This window comes from Parasteatoda tepidariorum, chromosome X2 (assembly GCF_043381705.1).
Source record: "Parasteatoda tepidariorum isolate YZ-2023 chromosome X2, CAS_Ptep_4.0, whole genome shotgun sequence".
Lineage (NCBI taxonomy): Eukaryota > Metazoa > Arthropoda > Arachnida > Araneae > Theridiidae > Parasteatoda > Parasteatoda tepidariorum.
The window spans coordinates 7,643,949-7,667,916 of record NC_092215.1 but is presented as its reverse complement, the minus strand read 5'-3'; the positions used below and the strand labels follow the sequence as shown (position 1 = coordinate 7,667,916).

General features: G+C 28.6%; 1 protein-coding gene across 6 annotated transcripts in view; it reads right to left on the bottom strand.

The window, feature by feature from the left end:
• Positions 1 to 23,968, bottom strand: part of LOC107440967 (armadillo-like helical domain-containing protein 3) — an 86,354-nt gene that overhangs the window by 15,582 nt on the left and 46,804 nt on the right. For 5 of the 6 annotated variants that reach the window (XM_016054069.3, XM_071188418.1, XM_016054068.3 and 2 more), the window contains 6 exons: positions 13,817 to 13,886; positions 9,534 to 9,623; positions 7,141 to 7,199; positions 6,720 to 6,785; positions 6,164 to 6,294; positions 985 to 1,073 (listed from right to left, as the gene is read on the bottom strand). In XM_016054069.3, coding sequence (XP_015909555.1) covers positions 985 to 1,073; positions 6,164 to 6,294; positions 6,720 to 6,785; positions 7,141 to 7,199; positions 9,534 to 9,623; positions 13,817 to 13,886 — 505 coding nt within the window. The remainder of the gene's footprint in view (positions 1 to 984; positions 1,074 to 6,163; positions 6,295 to 6,719; positions 6,786 to 7,140; positions 7,200 to 9,533; positions 9,624 to 13,816; positions 13,887 to 23,968) is intronic. The other variant, XM_043048404.2, reaches the window with a different exon arrangement.

Here is a 23,968-nt window from a genome sequence, read left to right as displayed (position 1 = left end):
TGGACAATTTAAACATACCCTTAAACTTTGACTTAAATAAGATGAAAGACATGTCAAAAATAAAAAAATTACCAATTTTCCATAGCTCTACATGGTTGGGATTCTAATCATAGGTTTGAAATTTCATCTGTTAATGTCATTCAACACCTATCTGCAACTACCAAACTTTATCTTTAGGAATCATTCTACCTTTTGAAAAATTCTAATGAGTTAGTTAATGAATTTTCTATTATCCCAACATTTCCCAATATTTTAAAATCGATTTTAATTTCATCTTTTGCCACATCTAGGGTTCCCCCCAATCCCCCTCACACTCATTTCTCTTCTTATATCAAGTAGTTCCTCTAACCCTATTGGTTAAACCACTTTGCACCTGTTTGTCTCTTTACTTCTCAACTATCATTTGCTGTTTAAACCCCGAGAAAGGTTCCTGTTTATAGAATTGAAACTATAGCATGTCCAACTCTATGCTTTCATTTATGCTTTATTCATGAATTACTTTGTTTTAGTCTACAATGTTTATGAAATTCACTTACATTTTTCTTATTCACAAAAGTGCTTAAATGAAATAAAAAAGTTAAATATTAAATGTTTTTAGATGATGATTCAATGTTTCCTTGGTGGAATAGCAAATGTAACAAATTTAAATGTTAACATCAGTTAGGAACAATATTCTTATTCCCCATATAGGTTTTTCAACTCATTTTAATATCTTGTAAAAATTGATATATAAAGTGAGAGCATGTATTGTAAGAGATAATATGAATGGTAAGAAAAACTTATGTACAGGTTTTTCTTACATTTAATAAATTCTCAGTTTATCATTGAAACAATGGGTAACTATCCATCATTTCATCCGTTTTTTATGATAACAGTTTTAAGTCACCTTTTGAATGTTATATATTGCAACAAAATTCTGATTATTATATATTGATTAAAAGAGACATTAAAAAAAACTTTTACAGAAAAGAAAATTTCAATTACCAGTCCATAATTCTTTCCAGTGATATTGCAGTCTTACTCTGCCACGTTTCTGATAACATAAAATTCTATGGATGACACCTAAACAAAGACTGTAGAACAAACCAACATTATAATCTACTTATTTATATTAATAAAAAATAATTTATATACAAAATGATTTCAGCTTAAAAAAAATGTGTTTTAATATAAAATTAGCTTAATTTTTTTTAAATGATGCTTCCCGCTTCAGTGTAGATCATAAAATGATATGTATTGTCAATTAATTGCTCTACTGGCTTATTAGATACTGTGTTACTGAGTTTAAGTAATGTAGTTACAAGACATTCAATTTAAAGAGTGAAACTTTCAGTTAAAAAAAAATTTCTGCAGTTGTCATAATTGCAGAATAAAGAATTTAATAAAATTGTTTTAAATATAAATGTAATGACATAAAGTAAATACAAATAATCAGGTTGAAAAATAAATGAATGTAATCTGTTCAAACGAATAACCAACTTATTTAACATGCTAAAGGAAGCAAACTTTTAAAATATATTCATACAGGCCAGATGTTTGAAAACTAAAGAATTATTAAAAGTAATCCTGGTAACCAAAAATTAAATAGTTAAAAAGTGAATTACTAGGTAGTGATATATAACATTACAATTTGTCATCTACATTTTTAATGATATGTATTATTTTACTTATTCCTGATATTTTGTTGTTATTTAAGTAATTCCAATGCTAGGGATTAAAACTATAAAACGTTCGTTTAAAGGTAAGAAACTGCAAGAAAAAAATTCATTTCAAAAGAAGGCAGTAGTCCAGAAAAGTTTAGAAACTTCAATTTAAATGATGATTAGAATATTCACAAATTATATATTACATTTCTACAATGCAATGGAAAAAATAAAATACAAAATATTAATAATAAAACAATTCTAAGAAAAATAAAAGATATTAAAAAGACATGACTTGTGGCATAAAAATATGTGCTTTTAGTTATTTATTTCTCATAGAAATACAACATATTCTAAAAATATAAAATGGTAGTAAAAAATATTTAAATATCGTATATAAAAGAAAGTGAGGTAAAAAATAAAGATATCTGACAGGTAAAAACAATTAGCCTTGTTTTACTACTTTTCTAAGGTCAAAAGAGGTACGGATATTTTTTTGCAACTTTGTAGTGCCATTGAAATAAACAATCCTATAATTGCCATCATCTACTTGAGTAAATATTAAAGATGAAGTATCAAGTGAAATTATAACTTACTTTGAAAGAAGGAAATGTTGTTATTTAAGGGTACACCAAACAGCACAAAGGGGAAAGAAAAAATAACTTAAATATATATTACAATAATTGTTATTATAACTGTATATTCTAATAATATAAAACATTAATAAAAAATACTTTAATATTGGATAAGAATAAAAATAAGATACAAAATAAAGATATCTAACAGGTAGTAAAACATTTGCCTTTTTCTTTACTATTTTCTGAAACAAAAAAGACGGTATGGCTATTCTTATACGACTTTACAGTATCATTAAAATTAACAATCCCTTCATAGTCATTTCAGTCATTTATTTGAACAAACATTGAAGATGCAGTCTTAACTGAAATTACAACCTACTTTGAAAAGGGAAAATGTCGCTATTTAAATGTACATTAAACAGCACTTTATCAAAGGAATTACAACTTTAAATAACACTAACAAAAGATTACTAGTATGAAGAATAGAAAAGATAAAATAAAAGAAACAGTATTAATATTGTTGTATTTTATTTGATACTTTGTAAAAAGCATTTAAACACAAACAAAATGAAAAAAAAAAAACTAAGATGATAGAGTACAGCCCTATGCATCTAATCAATTCAATAAAATAAATTTTAATTTTCAAACAATTTCTATACTAATTATTAATAAAATTGTTAGAAAAATATGTACTCTTTCAAAATAATTGTTTAACTTTTTACTTAAAATTAGAATAGCTCAATTTTCATGTAATCTCCAGAAACAATATATTTTGACAGCACATTGCAAAACCACTGAAGCTTTGATTTTTTCTGTTGATTTTAAAAGTTGTAATCTGTTGAGAGTCATTAATTGTTATGGATTGTTTAGATCTTCCAGAGGAAACATTTTTTCCTTCCTTTCTGGTAATCTACTTCCTGAATGTCAACTGTTTTTTTATATCTGGCCTGACTCTGTCAGATATAGTTGGAGATTAGGAACAACACTTAAAGCTTTAAATTAGGAATAAAATAATTTTAAATAAAGATTTACTGTCTAATTTTTGCAACAACTAGAAGTTTCTTTTCACCCAAATTTCTGTCAAATTTAAAAAAATTGTAAATTAGCTTCACTTATATACCGTTTCTATGCTATTTTGCCTTTTATGTAATTGTTGATCCTAATTGGAGAAAACTTGATGGTACCAATATAATTTTAGAAAACAATTGTAGCCAAAATGGATCTAATATGCAACGCAGGATCTTTCAAAGCAATTCTCTGATGCAGGATAAGAGTGTTCAATAGATGCCAAAAATGCAGTAACAAGTTCATTTCCTTATTGAGGTACACATGGAATACTCTTTGAACCTAGTAAATAAAGCTTCAATTTTACCCCATGTTTAGTAGTAATTCCTTCTTTTGAGTAGTCTTTTTAACATCGAGCAAACAAGTCATTGTTTTGAAATGAACTTTAAATAAGAAAACTAAGACTTCACCCTGGAAAGTGAAACATTTGATTGATAAAATTGCTCTACAATATGCAGAAAAATCATTTTGTTTAATTGATAAATAACAGTGGGAACAATGCTTTTTTTTCTGTTACATGTGTTACTTTCATATGATTAATTTCATAACTGCCATTAGTTTCTCTCTCCAAGATAGTTTGTTTGAAATGACATTTTTAGTCTATTTTTTGTTGTTGAAATATACAAGTTTAAAAATGCTTTGTATAACTGGTAGGGGGCATAAATGTTGCAATAAAATTCTAGAGGAGTTAGGGCACATCATCAGGAAGAAAACTGCATAGGAACTCATGCCTGGAAATGAGAGCATAAGAGCACTTGCCCTAACTCTCCTAGAAATTTATTGCAACATTTATGAGACCCTGTTAAACATAACGTTTTTAAACTTGTACATTTCAACAAAAAATGTTATATAGATTAAAAATGTTATTTTAAAAAATCTGTAGCCTAAGCAACAAAATTAATCTCCACACCTGAATTAGGCACAATCAAATACAGTAAAACTTGTGTGAGTTGACCACTTGTGGTGCATTGTTTTAGTGGTCAACTTAGACAAGTGGGCAACTTATTGAGGGCTGGGTCATTGTTTACTTTTTCGTTTCCTATATCATGTTGCTATATATTTAAAATTCTTTTTTACTTGACTTAAAAATTTTATTCAGCAAATAGCCAAATAAATATCTTAAGAAATGTGTTTAAACTTGAATGAACTTCAATTTGTTACATATAATTCTAATATTTAACTAACTTTTTAAAAAAAATTATTTCGTTAGTTATGCATGTGAAGTGTTTAATAAAAATAATTTTTTAAAATATCAGAACACGAAAACATGTAAATTTGAAAACTTTAACAAAACAAAATTATTTGAACACTTTAAAATTTATTCTGCTATTACTACATTTACAAACCTATTTGTTACAAAAATATTCCCTCATTGTTGTTTGGTGCTGTTGTTTAGACTTTACATCAGCCCAATGTTTTGAATGAAAGAAATGGTCAAAACCTGACCCCCTACAGTTTCCCCAGATGGTCAACTCACAAAAGGGTTTAGATTAGCTTTTTACACTAATTCACCAACATTCATTTCATTTAACATACATTCCAAAATGACAGAAAATTTTCTGACTTTCTTTTTCTGGTCAACTTATGAGGGTTTTAGAATGGAATTTCATGATACTCCTAGACAAAATTGACTTATTTCAGTGGTCAACATACAAGATAGACAGGTGGTCAAGTTATAAAAGTTTTGCTTCTTTATATTATATAGGAAAAATTCCGTTCTTGATAATTGAGGTCAACTTATGCAGGTGTCCAACTTACAAGGGTGGTCAACTTGGCAGGTTTCACTGTATTTGTTTCGATGCAACAAAATATTGGTCTCAAAGCTTAATATTTTTCCTTAATAAATATAACTTAAATTTAATAATTTACAATCTCCATACATGTGTCTTTAGTGCATTGATTATACTTATTTCTGCATTTATATGTTGACGCTTGGTGAGAAGTGGAAAAACTTTTACCTCTTATAAGTTAGATATAGCTCTAACAGTTGATCTAATAGTTACTTAAATTTAACTTTGACTCACGCATCTGCAAACTTTTTTTATTTTCTTAAATAGTTCCAAATATATGGTCAAATAAGTAAAAAATAAAATTGATTTTTGAGAACCGAAATTTTTGACAGCTCTCTTGCCTGTATTGGGACTGCATTTTCCAAATTGCAGGATGCAATATTTTGAAAGTTAAGAATCAAATTAAACAAAAAAATTATGTTTGCTAAGAGGAAGTATTTTGATATATCTTTTTCATAATTTTAAGTGATTTCTTTTTCATAATTTGAGAGAATTCTCAACAAATTAATTAACATATTTTAAGTTATCCCTTTGAATCATTAAGATTACATCTTAGCAAGAAAAAATTCAATTGTTAGATCAAAAGTTACTAAAGTTTTTATTCTGTACACTGTACATTAATAGTACACATGAAATATTTACTTAGTTACTCAGTAATTAAATTGTTACTTAAAAAATTATAACCAGATATTTATGCAAGTTTTTTAAAGTAGAGAAAATATTCCATATACAATTTCAGTTTAATACATTCAAAGAGTTTTATTGATTTCAGTTTATAAATAAAAGTTATAAGATTTTTACATAATTCAAATATCAGTGGGTGCTATTAGGATACCAAAACCATAGAAATGTGTTCTGAATTGTTAAAACCACTGCTGTTTATAAAGGGTTGAAGGAGATAAATTGGTTTACAACATATACTCTGATATTGGTTTACAACATATAAATGATTCTGAGCCTGGTAAACTAGCTGTGATTTTCGTAGAACAATATTAAAGATATTTGGAAATCTTAACAAATAAATTTATCTTGCAACTCTTAAGTATAGCAAAATTACAAAGATAGATAGACATAGTAATGAGCTTACTAGTAAAGTTCAAAAGGTAAAGATTTTGTCATGTGACTTAGGATGAACTCAACCATCAGATCTAACATTGGACAAGCTAGAGGTCTATAAGGACCATTTTTGTCATAAGGCACTTTCCTGTGCCTCATTGGCTAAAAAATAATAAAAAATTCTTTATAGTATAAAATATTGTAAACAAATTTTTAAATGACACTCATTATCTAGTTAATGTACAACAAAATCACCTTCTTTAATTCAAACAAAATACACTTTCAGTCTTCCTCCTACATTTTTTCTTAAAACTGAAAACTATAGTTTAATATTAATTTGAAGGAATAAAAATATCAAGTTTCTGAAAAATGTTTCTTTTAACTTTTAGCAAAAAGAAAAGAGTTTTTTTCTAATTTTTTAAGTTAATATTTTAAGTTATCACCATATGTATACACTGGTGCATATATACACTGTATCTGGAAAATGTCCTTTTCCATGTAAATTTTATTAAGTGATAGCAATAAAAATAAAAGCTCATCAAGAAAAAGTTAAATTTATCTTGTAAGATAATTAAAAATAAAGTTACCATTCTGTGGAGCTGTACTTTATAAACTAAATTGACATCATGGATAATAGAATTTGCATATTGGTCCTGAAATAAAAAATAAAATAAGAGACTAATATGATATAATTCTTAATATTATTTGAAAACAGTATAATTAGGCTAAGAATAATAGCATAAAACTGTGACAATAAATTTATCAAAGAATAAAAAAAAATATTAAAATAATTCTGGAATAAAACTATTAAAATAAAGTAGACTACTCTCTATTCTAATAATAATTGTTTACTTTTTTAAATGTTAAAAATTAAGTCTATCAACTAAAAAAAATTGTTATTTGAAAAGAAAAAACATGAAATTAAATACTGATGATTGAATAACACAAAACAAGTATTTTTGATAACCAAAAGAAAACTATTCAACAGCACAGTAAAGAAATACTGACCTCAGTTATACAAGTAAGTATAATAAAGCAAAGTTTGCAAGTATTCAGATTGGATTCATCTGGAAAAGCAGAAAAATAAATTTTAAGCAAGAAAGAAAAGAAGAAACAACTATGTTTTGAATTCAAGGTTAAAACGATAAGTAACAAAATATGAAAGATATAGTTTAATTAGAATTTTAGAAAACCTTGGAGACATCTTGTCACTATTTATTAGGATATTTGAGTCCTTTCATAAAATCTAAAGGTTCTTTAAAGAAAAAAATCATGATTGTATTTAACAATTATTATATTAAAATTGTCTTAGTGTAAGGGTCACATCAAAGATAATCTTCTTGCTTAGGTCTGAAACAAATAATGCTGGTTTGAAATGAATTCCAACATATAATAACAACACATTTCTTTCAAACACACTTAAAATAATCTAAATAATGTTTTTTGGTCATGATGAAACATTAGAATCAGGAACTTTACTTTTTCACTTCAAAATTTATTTTCAAACATGCATAAAATGTTTCATGCTCGGCTTTAATTTTACCAACTGAGATATTACAATGCTCCTTATATGTGTACACAACACAACTGTGGTCAAGCACATAGCACTGTTTTTTAACAACTGCCTAGAGCCTAGTAAGATTGCTAGTTTTGACGTGAACTCGGGTGCTGTTCATTAGTCAAATGATGTGGACAATTCCTGAGCTGGTACTACTTTCTCTAATATTCTACAATGAACCTATGACACAACTGTAAGACAAATTTAATGTGCACAGACAATAGTTGTTTAGTTGGCTTCTGGGACTTTCTAGGCTTGAGGTAACAACAGTTACTACAAAGTTCATATTAAATATTCTCAGTGATAGATGGGTTACAGCCCCTTTACGGTCAAGCTAACTATGAAACTTTTTTGTAGTTTTCCTCTCTATGCAGAGCAAATGCAGGTAAGTTCCATCAAAAAGTCTTTAACAAAGACTTGTTTGTCCCAATGCTTGATCTAAGAGTTTCCTTATCTTCTAGTTTTGGCTTAAAATTACATGGTTAGGGAGTTGAACATTCATAGTCGTAAACCCGAAAATGGGTCTGATGAAAAAGGCTGGTAATAAAATGAAATAGTTGAGTGCCAAAAAGTTTTTATAATTTTGGACCATGTTTTACACTTAATGATTTGAATTGACATATTATGAATTTTAATGTAGTGAGCTTGTTTTGTAACATTACAACTTCAATGTACGCTAATATAAGTAACTTTGTTAAATAAGTACTTTTTTTTTCTAAAACAATTAGCTATTTTGTCCCATACTAAAAATAAATTTCTTTAATTTAAATAGTTTTTAATAAAGTTTTTAATTTCTTAAAAACATTTATGAATATGTTCTCTTTTATCCACAACTAAAAAAATAATATAACAGCATAATGAGACATGATTTCTTGATTTATGATAACATGATTTCTTGAGAACCAGGCATTAATATTCACCATTCTTGTCACAACAAATGCTAATGTTTGTTTAATTTATTTGGATTCTACAGAGACAGGTTCAATACGAGTCTTAGGTTTAAAACTGAGAACTTTTATTATTAATGTAACAAATTTGTAATATGCATTTTTTCAAAATTAGTGGCTTAAAAAAATTTATTGTTTGTTTGTCAACATAAAATCGATTTAAAAAAATGGTGCCAAGGTACAACATTTTGTTGCAATAGTGAAAGCCTGTAATCTTCATTAAAGCTAATATCTCGTAAAACTTTCCAATTTCTTTGCTTGATTGAATGCTGCTACATATAAAAAAATTTTAAATGTGAAAGATAATTATTGTTTAAATCACTATTCTGATTTTTCATTGGTCGTATTTCATGAGTTTAACAGACATATAAAGGAAGCAATAATACACACAAGTAGAAATGCTATAAAAGATGAGCCAAGTAAATTTTAAAAAAAAATCAATATCAAGGATGCTAACTCCTTCTGTACAAAGAATTAAGAAAAACGACAAGCAATTTTTCTTTGTCAAAAAATGATCTAAGAGTCCTAAAAATTCTGAAACAACAAGTCAGGAAATAAAGATAAAATACATCAGTCACTTTTGAGAAATTTATGGATGGTCTCCCAGTTCAACGTATCAATTTGTGCAATTTTAAAGATGTTAATCAAGCTACCCAACAGAAAGGGCTTTTATCAAGGCGATACAGTCTTATTATTTAATATTTTTATGCAAAAATGGGACTCATAGTAAAACATGACAGCGTAACTATTAAATTTTGTATAGTTGTAGTATCACTCAAGTAACAAAAAGCAGCCAAAAAGGGCACTTTCAGATAAATTGCAACAAATAAGTTTTACCTGTAACTATATATTAACATTAAGAAAACAAAACAAACTTTTAAGTTTAACTTTCGTACCTTTTGTATTTAACATGACAATGGAGGAAAATTCTAAAAATGTGACTAGCAAATTTGATGGAGGAAGCTCATTTTCTGCTTTTGGAGGAGCTAAAAAAAGACAAAGACATTTAAGTTTAGTTAAAAATAGTTTAGATTGGTATGATCGAGTTTAATATTTGGTATTTTTGATTATCAAAATATCTGGATTATAAAAAAAATTAGGTAAAAAGTTCACAGTACTTGCTTTCATAAAAATTCCTTTATGGTTATGTAAATAATAATAAACTAAAAAAATATATATATGTTATTTTAAAACTTATTTAATTTATAAGCAAAATTGCAAGACTGTGAGCTTCTTACTGAAGGGGAAAACAAAAGAGAACATACATACCAGGAAAAAAAAGAGTTTTCATATGAGGGAAAGATTAACATGTTTTGTTTTGTTTGTGCACAGGAGTACTTGATATACTCACATTTGAATATGTTGTTTTATTACTCAATTATATAAATTTTATTTCTTTTTAGTCACATTTATGTCTTATTTGTTGGATTATGTTTTTGATTCTAAAACCTACTTATAACATATAATAGTTGTTTTTTGAAAAATAAAAACTAATTTTTTATTACATGCATAAATATTGTTGCTATTTTAGTCAGAGATTATCGTAGCTTATAGAAATTCTTCTATTGCAAATCAAATAACTTTCTTCGGAAAATATATTTTCTTAAAATGTAAAAAAAATATCAAGAGAAAAAAAAAGAAAAATCCGTTCTAAAAATTCTACTACTAAATCGTCAATTTTTATAATAGAAAAACTTTGACTTGTGACTGCTTAAAACTAGAGGTTCAACATGAATGTGAACCAAATCAATTACATTTGCTAAATTCAGCTAAAAAAAGTTCTTAATATCTTAAAATTTTAGTATTTTAAGTGTCGCTTGCTTATTAAAACCCCTAAGATAATTTACAAGATTTGTAAAATCCTACATTTTAAAAAAGTTCATCAACCAGATTTTATTACAGACTCAGCTTAGAGCATACTGTGGTTGTTTTTTGTTCATTAAATATATTTTTCATTTTGTTATTTAATGCAGATGCAATTTTAAAAAAAAAAAAAAAAAATTTCTTCATAAATTTGTCTAGATAACTTGATTAAAAAGTTTAAAAACGAAATAACTCTTGATAAGTTTTCTTTCCTTTAAATGAAATGTTGATACATAAAAGATTGCATCTAATTTAACTACATAATCTATACCTAATGCAAAATATATCATTATAAGCTTATAAATTTTAGAATAAAAACATGCCTATTTTAGGCTATTTAAAAAAAAAATGCAAATTGAGGCAATTGAAATAACACATCAAAAATTAATAATATGTGCAATACAAACATTATTTGATAAACATTAATGTACTTTTATGAATATAAAACTCACACATGACAGTAAAGCTTTATAGACAAAATTAAAAATAAATTTAACAGTGAATTCTTTTTTTTCTTATAATTAAATTAAATTTTTTGCTTGATTTCTCCACTAAGCTACCAGCAAAAGTTCGAGAGCTGCATTATTTATCTTGTATTCTTAAACCTTTAACCAAATTTAAAGCTTTGAAAATAAAACATTAATTTATATACCCTACAAGGTAGAAGTCAAAATAAAGTAGAGACTGACTGTATGGTGACCAGCAAAACATTGCTTTTTAGATTTAATTTTGTAGATCCCGTTTCATGCGAAGAACTTAAACTTGTTAATATTTAAAATGTTGCTTCTAAAGTTTCATATTAATACTACAGTTAACCTTTAAAAGATTGTGTCTACTAATTTAATTACTTAAGTGCCAATAACAAGAAAAAACACAAATACAAATTCTGAAACTGTAAAACTTTACTGTTAAATGTATTTTAACCACTTTAGCATTTCCTTTACATTAATAAGCTGATATTTTACTAACTTAGATGTTGATCTTGTAAGATCAAATCATCATAGCAAGTCATCATCATATCTCTCATCATTATGTATTCTCGCCTCCTTTTAATAACATCTGTATGCATTTGCTCTCTCTAATTTTTATTCTTCATTAAAACATTACCTTACATATTTGGGGAACACAGATCATGCTTTCCGATAGTTTTTTAAGCAAACTCAAAAGCTTCCATTTTGTTAGATAACTTTTGTTATAATTTACACAGGATCTTGCATTACCATTTTTAACCTGTTACGTGATTTGCTACAAAGGCCATCTTTTAAAACAATTTCTCTGCCAAGCATAGAACCTAAATTTAATAACGTGAAGAAACCGATTTTTTGTGGAGAAAAACAAATAGCTTGAGTTTTGCACTCTGTTTGAAATTAACTATTAAGATTTATTTAATTTAGCTAGATTTGTTAAGTCTTATCTTATTGTTATAAATAAGATAAGACTCTCACTTCTGCTAAAACCTTCCATTTTTAGTTGCTTTTAAAATAACATATGATCTTTTCTCCATATATGAAAAGCCCTATATCTCTTACTTATTTCTTTCATTAGCTAGATAAGACCAGAAAAAAATAAGATAAGATTTAAGTGCTGAGTTATCATACATTAAAAGGAACAGTCAAAAACCTTATAAAAAAAATTCCTCAAAAACTTTTATACTACCAAATAAGAGAAAGTAAAATACAGCCTCACTTTGTCTATCTAAGTTGTTAAGTGCATGATAAAATATTCCGCATTACAAATTTATTCGGTTCAGAGTCAAATGTTCAAGGATTTCTATGAGTTATATATTTCAGCTATGTCTCAAAAAGAACAGTTGTCTTAAAATGAATGAGGCTAAGAGAGCCACAAACTGCATAGAGGAAGATACCGAGGTAATAAAGTGGGTAAATTGAATAAAGTATATATTAGGTTGTGAAATGAATGCAGACTTCAAAAATACTTTATTGCATGCTTCTGAATCATGAAACAAAGCTTCATAAACCATTGCAGAAAACATAAACATATTGTTGATAATTTATGCAATAGGTAAAGCTGGAAAGTTATGTACAGTAGAGAACCAATTATCCGGGATGCTCGGGACCATCGCTATCCCGGATGTCTGGATTTCCCGGTTTTCTGGATGGACCAAAAAGTGTCGTTAATCGATGTTTTATCGAACCCGAAGTACAAGGAAAAAGTGTAATGCATAAAGTAAGAGAGAAAAGAAAGGTACTCCTAACTTTAAAAAGAAAAAAAATGGTGGAAATATAACATTTAAAAGAATAAAAAAATTCGCAAGTTTAGACAAGAAAATCAAGTTTAAAAAATACAAAATTCTCATATTTATTTTTTAAAAATAATTACAATTCCTAAATTAAATTATATAAACAAAACCAATGATTAAATAACGCAATATATTTCATAGCTAATTATACGGGGAGAAACGATAAAATAAAAGGAAAACTTATTAATCTAAATAAAAACTCTTGAAAATTTTCGAACCGTTCGTTTCGATAGTTAAAAAAAGGCACTAGCATAAATATTAAAACCCGGAACAAGGCAAAATCAACAGAAATCAAAAAAAAAAACCTAATGATAAAATTTATGAATAAAAAGAATTAATTTATTGAGTGCGAAATTTATCGTGAAAAGAAAGAAAATCAAACATAGTGGAATCAGATAAACAAAACTGTAATCTGCTTCATAAAATAATCCTATGTTTAAATTAATAAACAATTCTCCTTTTATTTTTTTTTTTTTTTGTTGATAAAAACACGATATTTAATTANTATTCAAAAGAAAAAGATTTTATTTTTATTAGTCGATGTCAAATAAATATATTTTTCTCTTTTCTTTTTCTGTTCACTGATATGCATGCAATGCATTTTCCCCACCCCCCTCGTAAATCAAGCAGGAAACGAAATCAGCATGCCACACCCTTGAGTTTGATTGATGGCCTAAAGGAAAAAATAAAACATTCCTCCCTTCCCTGCCTTCAAGGTCACAGAGGAAATGACGTTTCTCTGGGTAAACGGGGAAAAAAATTTTCCCCTTCCTTACATTTTCCTCTACTCAACTTCAAGGATGAGTTCAAATTCCGTTTTTTTCGTTCTAGTTTAAAATGGTGGGAAAATCGAGCAAAATTTTCCCCGGTTTTCTGGTTTCCCGGTTATCTGGATACCGGATAAATGGTTCTCTACTGTATTTGTATTTTAAACAATATTTTTAATACGAATTATGCTTAATACAACCATTAAATACTTGAAATAGAAAAGATGGGAGAAAACTTGATTTAAACTTAGGCAAAATATTAAATGAAATTATAAATATAACAACTCACAAGAACTCTTTATATCCAATGGCTCGGAAAGTGACGGGGATACAGAAGTACCAGACGCATCGACTTGACACTAAAAGGAAATTTACTGTTATTTAGCAAAACAGCACATAACAATAATGAGACTAATTTAGAAAAAAGTTTTGTATTTTTTCTGCCAAAAATAACAGCAAAATACCATCCTATTATTTCCTCAAAAGTTAATTAATGGATTCTATTTAATAACATATTTTCAGAGCCAATCTTGTGTAAGAATGTGATAGTCACTAGAGTAGCATCCTTTCCTGATGCAACATCAGCAGTGAATACTTTAAAGTAAGAGAGCTAACTATTTCTTAAAACTCGTTTTTGACACAATTATAAATTTATATTCGCATTAAATGCAAACAAACACACATACATTAGTAAAACAGGAATTAAGAGTTAAAGCCCCACTTAAGTCAATCAGAGACCCTATGCAATATAAATGATATTTTATTTCACATAAAAAACTTTTCAAGCAGTTGATTTAGTTTAAAAACTTAATATAGGACAGGGATGGGCAAACTTTTTTGGTTGAAGGCAAAAAATCAGAAAAAAAAAGTTTGGTGGGCTAAGTAAAAACTTCTAAAATAGAAATGGGATATATACATTTTAACATAAATATTTAATGACATGAATGAAATTGCGATTTCATTTTTAAAAGTTCCTTAGATTGTGGTTCCAAATGAGATGTACTTATTTTAAGGAACGAGGCTAAATGTCTGTCTGTTAGTCTACTTCCAAAATGATTTTTTCTAATTATAGAAACAACTGCTCAACAATAATATAAAGTTTTTCGAATATGAAATAACTTTTTTCATATTTAGAAATGGTTATATGTAGTTTTCATCCCCGCATCGTGTTTAAGACCCCAATCACTGACAGGGAATGGCTGGGTAGGGCATAGAGGTTAATGTATGTTAGTAGTCATTTTCATGCCAAGGACTAGAAACAAATTTCGCCAATGTGGGGAATCGCAACTTGGCAGTACATAACGTAAAAATATACCCCTTTTCTCCTAAAAGAGTTGACTGCGCGTGCTCGAGAAATCGAAACTGCGAAATAATGAGAAATCGGACTCCTAGCTAGTAATATCGATATCATAAGTAGAAATCGATGTTTATAAGTACTCAGTCCTCAAACGTACGAGTTCTCAGCAGAATATTTTGCAAAAATATTAATATAAAATAAGATGTAGATCCTTTTCTTTCTCACATAATTGCAAAACTTATCCTCCATAGCCGTTTATTTTTCTTGGCTAAATATATTATGACATATTTCTTGCCAACATCAAGAGGGGGTAAATTAGATTATGAAATTATTATCTAAAGATATTAGATATATTAGATTATGAATTATTAGATTATGAAATCTAGTAACTAAAAAATGGGAAAGACCAATTACGCTATTGAAGATGCCGGAGATCCCAGCACTCTTGCCCGGCGAGTGTAACGTTGGAAAATGATGTTTTAAAAATGCGTGTAGGGCAACACAATAACAAGTTCGCTGAGGGGCTTTAAATTGCCACAAAGGCATTTGAAAAAAACTTAAAAAAGAGAGTTGTGGCTGAAGGGACAACTCTTATCCCAAAAATGTACAAGTGAGTCACAACTTTATTTATATATATAAAATAACATGACATTTTTTTAAACTCTGGCTCACCTATGATCACATTTCTAATACACAATCAATTATCTTCACTAATTAACCCATAAGGCGTCAAAACTCTCGTAATTATCGTAGAGAAAGACACATCATTCCATGCCACTGACGTCTTTATGTCCATTTTTTAAAAAAAAGTTTAGCAATATGAAATTGGTTTTCTATTCTTAAATTTTTTCTTTTTTTTTTTAAATAGTTTTTTATTTTCAGAAGAAAAATCTACACTATTTATGGAGAAAAAAATTCAAGTTATCTAAGGAATTAGAAAAAAAATTTGTGAAATCAAGTTTTTTTTTAGCATTGAGTGTATAGGAAATTTGAAGGGAATTTTTTCTTCTTCGAGATATCGAAAAATTCGTGAAATCGAGGTTCGACTGTATTACATATTAATAAAGGCTTGCCTGCTTGTCATGACTTTTTGATCTAAGAATATTTTATTTCGAATTTCAATTGGGAACAAATTTTTTGAGTTGGAATTTTTAAGATTTAAAAATTTTAGCAAAACACTTGTATATTTAAAAGTGCATGCTAAATGCGCATGATGTGCAATGCTCAAACATTAATTTTACTTTATGCTGTATTATTTTACATTAATTCTTATTCACTGACTTATATTTTGATTGTGAGAATCAAGATATGTCGTAATCTGTTAATAAATTCTTAATAAAATTCGTAATTTCTTAATAAAAATAGTATGTGCAACTTTCATAATTTCACTTCATGAGAAGCACAATTTTCTTAGTTTAGAAAAAGGAAGATTGGCAAAATAAATATGAAAATATTTTTTTTAACAGTTTTTTAAATAGTTTTCTTTAAAGTATATTAATAAATAGCATTTTTTAGTTGTCAAAATTGACTAATTAGGGGATTAATTATAAAAAAAACTTGTTAAAATGAAGAAATAATATTTATTTTTATTTATTACTAAAAATCCATTCGTTTATAGTTAAGAAAAAAGGATTAAGTGATTATAAAATAAGATTAAAAATTTGGAATATGATATAGAATTGTTCGATAGTTTTTCTTTTTAACTTATATTTATTTTAACTGAACTTGAATTTTAACTGAAATAACTTCAATATTTTCATACTTCAAAGTATCTGTAAAATACACTTTACAAAAATTATAAAATAGTATTATTACTTAATTGAGATTTCAGTGTTTTAATTTTTTCCTAATTTACTATTTACTATTTCCTATTTAATCTATGAGATCTTCAACGTATTTAACTTATAACATAAATTTTATTTTCAGTAGAGCAATTTTCATAATTATGCTTCATATTATTAAATGAAAGTTTTATTTAAATATTTTAACGGAAAAAAAAGTAAATTAAGGTGAAATTTTCATTATTTCTTTCAAATTTATGAAAAACTGCTAACTGTCAATTATCAACTTCGAGATAAACTTTGAAAAAATAATTAAATGTTAATTTCAACTATTTTATTTCTATCAATGCATTTCACTTATACATTTTTTAATGCAAATAGCTTTGGATAATTCCAACCAAATAAGAATAAATTTTATAATGCAATCCATTTAAGATGCTCTTGCATTTAAAACTCTTTCATTCTTAGGTATTTCAATTTCAAACTTTTCATATGTTAAGTGCGACTACAACTCCGTATCCTTGTTATTTTGAATCTAATCCAGAAGACAAGGGAACTCCTGAACCAAGTGTTAGGAGAAATGTGTTTTCGTTGAGGACGTTTTGATGGAACAAACACGTATTTGTGTTATGTAGAGAGGAAAACCATGAAAATATATACTGTTTAGCCTGACGGCAAGGGGACACTAACCCTTGATCCGTCTACAGCTTAGGATATTTAATCCGCTGAGGATATTGCACAGTGGTTGGTGCAAACTGGATGCGGAATCCGTATCAACCAGCCATCCCTGAGATTTAAAACCTGTTTATCTAGTTTGAAGGCGAACGCTCTTCTCCCAAGCCATCATGGCTCTTATCATAAGATTGAAATATTCAGTTTAGTTAAGTTCAATTTAGTTTTCATTAGTTTGCAGTTCAGTTAAGTTTGAAACCACCGTCATGTTAGTAAAAAAGTTTTTATTGTGGTTTCTAAGAAGTTATTAAGACAGCTTCCTTCCCCTATTTCTTTGTGAGAGAGTAGTAAAAGATTTTTTAATTCTTTTTTGGCGTAAATTTCACTAGTTTTTTATAAAACAAACTTTTTTTACAGATTATTGTATAAAAGTATTTAAAGAGCATTTTCAAATTTTAGGTTTAAGCATTAAAACAAGGCTTAAAAAGTTTACTTAAAAAGTTAGGCTTAAAAAGTTTACTTTTCTAAAAACTTACTAAAACAAGTGACGCAATTATAACTATTATACGATACTAACTTAATATGAAAAATATTTTCAATTTTAACCATGTTTCTATAACCCTTAGATAAAGAGGTATTCACAGCACAGTTTTTGACATCCCATGTATAGAAAACTTAAAGTCTAATTTGATTAAAAGTTTAAATATTTAACCACAATTTTTTTAAAATTTATTAACTTAATTTAGCTATGTTTCGATATTAATAAAGATAATAGTCTTTAAAAATATTAAGATATATATATATTAAAATATATATATTAATATTTTAATAATATTAATTAATATTAGAAGAGGTAATCATCTATAATAAATGTTTGAATTAAATTTACTAGAAAAATCGCTAACAGGAAGAGTAAAATAAGATTTAAAAAATACAAATTTTTACTTATAAATGAAACATGTAATTAAATCTCCAAGCAAGTAATAGTTTTAAAAAATAAATTTTATTTTAAAATAAAGAATTTCTTTCAAGATAAATTTAAATGTAGAAAATAATGTTTCTAAATAGAAATAACGATTTTAAGAAACAATTAAATATTTTTAAAACAAAGAATGTTTTTCAAAAATAAATAATATTCAACAAAAAAAGAATTTTTTTATAAATAATAATAAAAATTTGATCTTCTTTAAATAAAAAAGCAAATAATTAAAAAAATAATAATAATTCCCTTCAACCAATAATGAAAATAAATAATGGCTTTAAAAAATCAATTTAGATTTTTGAAAATAAGAATTTCCTTAAACTTATAAATAATGTTATTAAAAATAGAAATTCGATCAATAAGAGTACTTATGTTTTTAAAAACAAGAAATTCCTATTAAATTTCTTTCAAAAAACGAACTTTTATTTTTAAAAAATATTATTTTTCTCATGTCTCTAACTTCTTGATTGTTGAAAACATAATACTGTTGGTTCCACTTTCAGTTTCAAACATTTTGTTGTCTTTTTTTTCTCCAAGAAATTGCTGAAAAGGTTACAAGCACACCTCCGAAATATGAGGAAGAGTGTCATGCTCTTCCTAGCTATATATTTTACTCTATAAGCTTCATCGGCAATAAATTTCGTGTAAAAGCGGCGATAATCGCGCCAAGCTAGTTTACGGGCTAAGCAGTAGAATCATATGAGGCTTTGAGTCAATGGGGAGGGAAAATGAAAACCTGCACCCAAGGATGAAACGACTACAAAGAACTTCTGCTTTCAACATTTTACCAATTGAAGCTGTCTATGCAAGCTATTTCTATCAATTTATGTTTTGTAGAACAAAAATAGAAAAAGTAAAAAGGTCCTCAATACTTCGTTAAAAAAGAAAGAATAAAAATAGCTTTAAACAAAGTAGACAAGAAAATGGATCTATATTGTATATATTCACTATGGATCGGCAAGTTAAAATTCTATCTGTAGATTGGATAAAACCTACCGGCGGGCCAAAGTTGGCCCGCATGCTGTAGTTTGCCCATCCCTGATAAAGGAAAATCTTCATGTAATAATTTAAATTAAAATTATAAGGCCCAACATCTAACCACTAAAAGCTGTATGTGGCGTCGCTGCGGTAGCGATTACTATAGGTGAAGCAAACTGAAGTGGTGCAGATCTTCAGAGTATAAAAGTGACAACGTGGATGCGATAATTGCTTTTTTTCCACGTATTTTCTTCAACTGCTAGCTGTATCGGAAGAGAGCAAGCTGGGCGTGTGAAATGTTTGTTTAATCTAATAAATGTTTTCTTTAGTTGTTTATTAGTCTCAAGTCTTATTTCCGGAACACAGGATAGTTCCAGAGAGTTCACCAGATGAATCTACAAGTGGTGACCCGGTGAGTTTAGCATTTCTTGTCGTAACTTTTTGGTTCGGTCAAGATGCTGAATATGAGATTTAGGTTAAAATTTTTTTAATGAAATTAGTAGTTTTAATGTTAGACTGATATTTTCATTGTTTTAAGTACTTAAAAAAATTTCCCTACCATATTTCGAGTTGTTGCATTTCAAAATATTTACGCTATATTTATTACTGGTTTATTGTATAGAATTTGCAATATATTTTATGTGTATGTAGTTCTTTTTTCCTAAATTGTTAAGTGCTACTATAATGGAAGGGGAAATTTTACTTTCGAATAATGAAAAGTCAGTGTTTAAGAGTAGTTCATTTCGTGAAAATTCCGCTGTAGCAATAAAGACTCCAGTTTTTTGGAATGACAAGCCTGAACTATGGCTTGCTCAGCTGGAATCCCAATTTAAATTAGCCAACATAACAGTTGATTCCACCAAATTTTATTATGTTGTTTATCCTTAGGTAGTGATGATTTAACTTGCGTTTCAGATATTGTACTAAATAAACCTGATAGTGAAGCTTATGCTCAAATAAAAACTAGGTTAATTGCACAAACTGCTGATTCGGAATCATTACGTTTAAAAAAATTGCTTTCAGGTATTGAGTTAGGCGATAAAAAACCCTTAAAACTTCCTTACGAGATGCAAAGTTTAGCTGCAGATAAAATTTCATCTGAGGTTTTAAAAAACTTGTGGTTGCAATGCTTGCACTTGCAAATTCAGCAAATTTTATCAATCAGTAAAGATAATGGGCAATCTTTAGCTAAAATGGCTGATAGTGTTATTGAGATTTCTAATGAGAATGCTGTCGCTTCGGTTTCATTTAATGTCGAATCGCAGGGTTTTCAAAATATTGGAAAGCGCTCAACAGCAATTGAGCAGAGACTCTTAAAAATAGAAATTCGACATAGATCTTCTCGCGGAAAAGAAGTTCGAAATTCTATAAATCGGAAGTATTGCTGGTGGCATTTTAAATTTGGAAATAAAGCTAGCAAATGTCAACAACCATGCACTTTTGGGTCGGAAAACTAAATAGACCTTCCGTCTCGGCGCTGACTGTAGAAAAAGGTTTGGTGAAGCGCTTATTTGTTTTTGATAAAATTACAGGTCATAAATATTTGGTTGACACAGGCTCTGCGGTTAGTATCTTAAGAATGAAAAAGTTCAACCTTCTAATTTTTTGCTGTATGCCGCAAATGGAACCAAAATTAAAACTTTTGGTACTAAATTGATTACTTTAGATTTGGGATTTTAAAAAAAAAATCCAGTGGCCATTTATCTTAGCAGCAATTTTGAAACCTATAATAGGGGTAGATTTTCTTGGGCATTACGGTTTGATGGTGGATGTAAAGCGGAAAAAATTGCTTAATAGAAACTGTTTCTGAGTTCGAGTCTATAAGTATTTTGACTGTTCAGGGTAACTCTCCTTTTGTAAAATTGCTAAAAAAATTTGGTGATATTACCAAACCAAGTCAGCTAAAATCACCAATTCAGGTGAAACACAACACTGAGCATCATATTGAAACTCGTGGTGCACCTGTTTATTCTAAAGCTCGAAGATTAACTCCTCAAAAGTTACAGGCTGCAAAGCGAGAATTTCAGTATATGGTATCTCAGGGTTGGTGTAGACCAGTGGTTCCCAACCTGGGGGCGATCGCCCCAAAGGGGGCGATAATCCTTAGGGGGGCGATCAGGGGGCGACGAGTACTCAAAAGATAAATCTTGCTAATAATATTAATAATAAAAGCCATTTGAGATTGAGATTGAAAATATGTATGAAACCTATGGTTCTGGTAAGACAAATAATTATGATAGTTAAAAACTAAAAAAAATTCAAGTGCAGGATCGTTTTCGTCATACGTTTTGGTATCGCAGGCGGAAATCTGATAAGTCACTCTGTTCCTCTGAGCAATAATACTGTTTCCAGGCGTATTGATGAGATGGCCGCCGACGTTGAATCAAAACTCATCAAATTTCTGAAAGAAGGTAAATTTGCGTTGCAGATTGATGAATCAACTGTGATAGATAACAAAGCTGTTTTAGCTTACGTGAGATTCATAAATGAGAGTAAGGAGATTAACGAGGAAATGTTGTTTACAAGAACTTTGAACACAGATACAAAAGGATCGTCGATTTTTAAATTGGTCAAAGATTATTTTGAGGTAAAAGAAATTCCCCTCACAAATGTAAGTGCTTGTGCAACAGATGGTGCTCCAACCATGTCTGGTTGTCATACTGGGTTTCTGGGTCACCTTAAAAAAGAAGTACCGGAAGTTATCTCACCATTCATTATGTCATTCATCGTCAACTTTTGGCTGCGAAAAATTGGTTATTTCTGGCATCAATAAAATAAAAGCTAATTCTCCTAATAACCGTTTGTTCCGAGAACTTTGCCATGAAAATGATGAAGATTTCGAATTCCTGCTCCTACATACAGCTGTGAGATGGCTTTCAAAAGGAAACTGAGCCGTTTCTTCGAATTGCTGGATTCGGTTACTGAGTTTCTCGACACCACTGATCCTGTTTTAAGTGAGAGTTTGAAGCAACGCAAGTTGGAAACTGCGTACCTCACTCATAGTTTTGAAAAAATGAAGGAAATCAACGTAAAACTTCAAGGAAATAAAATGAACATTATCAAGGCTAAGGGAATCATATCTTCATTCATCGCCAAGTTTGATATCTACAAGTCAAACATTGGTCGCAAAGAGCTAATGCAATTTCCAACTCTTAAAAAGTGTTCAATGGCAGATATCGAGATTCTAGAAAATAAAATCTTAATTTTTACTGATCACCTTGATCAGTTATGGAATCAAGATTTAAAGATTTGATGAAATTAGAAATTCCGGATTGGATTTTCGATCCTTTCTCTTTTGAAGTTGTGGATAAGCTCACTTCCTCTTTGTAGACTGAGATTTTAGATTTGAAGTATGACTGTGAGGCTAAAGTCGTCTTTAAAAAATACGGTTACGAGTTAGCTTGGGTAAAGCTTATGGACACTTATCCACAATTGTGGAAACAAACTGAGCCGCTTCTCATCTCGTTCCCGTCAACATATTTAGTGGAGAGAGGCTTTAGTTCTGTCTTCCAGCTGCTCACAAAGCAAAGAGATAGGTTGGACATTTGCTTCAAAGGAGACCCGCTTTTAAATCTGACGAGCATAAAACCTGACATTCAAGCTTTATTTTGAAATACACCAAACACAGGGCAGTGGTAAAAGTAATTGAAGTGGTAAAAGTGTACTTTCTCCCTCTTCATTTTTTTTTCTCAAATTTTAGTTGTTAACGTTTTAACTTTTTCTTGATTACATTAAAATATGAATTTAAAAAAATGTACTTTTGTTTTTATTATTCCGTTTTAAATATCATTTCCTTTTCGAAAAAAAAGATGCAAATTTTTTTTTAATTAATAAAAATGACAGGGTAAATGTGCCTCCTTATTTGCATTACAATTTAAATTAAAATCAAATAACATAGCATATTTTCAGTGTTTGGCTGCTCACAAGCAACAATGAATGGTTTTTTGAGCAAAAAGAGAAAGGGGCGATATGTGTCAGCCAACTCCAAGAGGGGGGCGATGGTCCACAAAAGGTTGGGAACCACGGGTGTAGACCATCGAAAAGTGCATGGGATAGCCCACTTCACATGGTACCCCAAAAAAATAATGATTGGAGACCATGCGGAGATTATAGGCAGTTAAATTCTCAAACTATTCGTGATAGATTCCCAATTCCTCATGTGCGTGATTTTGCTCATAATCTTTTTAATAAAAAGATATTTTCGACAATAGATCTTGTTAGAGCTTATCAGATTCCAGTTGCTGCTCAGGATGTTTCAAAAACAGCTGTAATAACTCCGTTTGGATTGTTTGAATTCCTTTTTATGCCTTTTGGGTTGTGTAATGATGCGCAAACATTTCAGAGATTTATGTACGAGATTCTCGGAGATTCAGATTTTTGTTTTCCTTATCTCGACGATGTACTTGTAGCATCTGAAAATGAAAATGAGCATTTAAAACATTTGGAAGAAATTTTTCATAGATTTCAAAAATACGGACTTGTTCTGAATGCAGAAAAATGCGTTTTTGGACAATCGTCTGATAATTTTTTAGGGTATTCGATTTCTGAAAAGGGAATTCAACCGCTTTAAGACAGAGTTAAGGCAATAAATGAGTATCAACAACCTAAAACTAATAAAGAATTAAGGCGATTTTTAGCTCTAATGAATTTTTATAGAAGATTTTTGAGAAACGCTGCACATGAGCAATCAATACTGTCTGATTATCTTAAGGGAGCTAAGAAAAATGATAA